This window comes from Pundamilia nyererei, unplaced genomic scaffold, assembly GCF_000239375.1.
Source record: "Pundamilia nyererei isolate P.nyererei 1_Seehausen unplaced genomic scaffold, PunNye1.0 scaffold00067, whole genome shotgun sequence".
Classification (NCBI taxonomy): Eukaryota; Metazoa; Chordata; class Actinopteri; order Cichliformes; family Cichlidae; genus Pundamilia; species Pundamilia nyererei.
The window spans coordinates 3,098,991-3,100,094 of record NW_005187468.1 but is presented as its reverse complement, the minus strand read 5'-3'; the positions used below and the strand labels follow the sequence as shown (position 1 = coordinate 3,100,094).

The following is a 1,104-nucleotide window of genomic DNA, read 5'->3' as shown; positions in this document are numbered from 1 at the left end:
GTAGCCTTACAGTTTAGGGGGTTTGTCCACCCATTGTGGGGCGGGCCTCCACCTGCACCCCCTCCTACAGAGACAGTCTCCATGTGGGCTCGCATCCAGAGGCTTCACTTTGAGGCTCGAATGGCAACAGGACCCAACTCCAGCCAGATGGTGAGGAGAAGTGCATGTCAGCGCTAATCTTTTTTTTTTTTAAATTTCAGCAAATTGAAATACCTTTTGTCTCTTTTTTAAATCCTTCACTGGATTTGTAGTAGATTAGATAATAAAATGAAGTAATTTAAATTTCATATGGACAAATATTGGAAGGCTTTACAATTCTCAGTGAAAGCCAATATCCTCGTTCCCAGGGCTCAATATTGTGATTGAACGTTTTTTACTGTTTTATCCATATTTTCTTCATGTCCATATTTTGTGCATTGTGAACCCATTTGCTGATCAGGAGGTGGTGGGTCACTGGGCAGCTCAGCAGGAAAAGGAGCTGAAGCTCCTGACTCGACCAGATGGGAGTCGACTTTTCTCTAACCTCACTCGGGGAAACCATTACCTTGTTCAGGCGGAGGGCTACCTGAACAACTCGGGCTCAGGACAGACAAGTGAGATGGCCTTGATCTGGAACAGAACGTTGCCTGGAGGAAGTGTGAGTTTAACTTCAACAGCAAAACTAAGTTGTGCAAAATTCCTTTGTGATTTTTCTTAGATCATGAAACAAAAGCATAGTTTTAATACCCTTTCCTTTATATCTTGTGATATCTCCTTCTAGGAGATCTCCTTCCTATTCTCGGAGCCGTACCGCTCAGGTTCCTGCTCAGGGTACATGTCCTGTCTGGCCTGCCTGTCAGACCAGTCTTGTGGCTGGTGCCCGTCTTTGTCCCGCTGTCTGCTGCGTGACAGCCCAGACCTCGAACCCTGCCCTGAGGGGCTGAACAGTGAAGGGAAGATGGAAGGTCAGCTCCATCTGCTGTTAGCACCCCAGCACTGCACCATGTGTGAAGAATACAGAGACTGCTCTGCTTGTACTCAGGTACAACACAGATGCACATAAAAACTGACATTATCTGTCATTATTCTGACTTGTATACCATAACTGTATTCTTGACTCATGCT

At 45.7% G+C, this 1,104-nt stretch overlaps 1 protein-coding gene across 1 annotated transcript in view; it reads left to right on the top strand.

The window, feature by feature from the left end:
* megf8 (multiple EGF-like-domains 8) overlaps positions 1–1,104 on the top strand; it is a 27,245-nt gene that overhangs the window by 12,941 nt on the left and 13,200 nt on the right. The window contains exons 7-9 of the mRNA XM_005736209.1: positions 5–150; positions 440–637; positions 761–1,021. Of these exons, the coding sequence (XP_005736266.1) occupies positions 5–150; positions 440–637; positions 761–1,021 (605 nt within the window). The remainder of the gene's footprint in view (positions 1–4; positions 151–439; positions 638–760; positions 1,022–1,104) is intronic.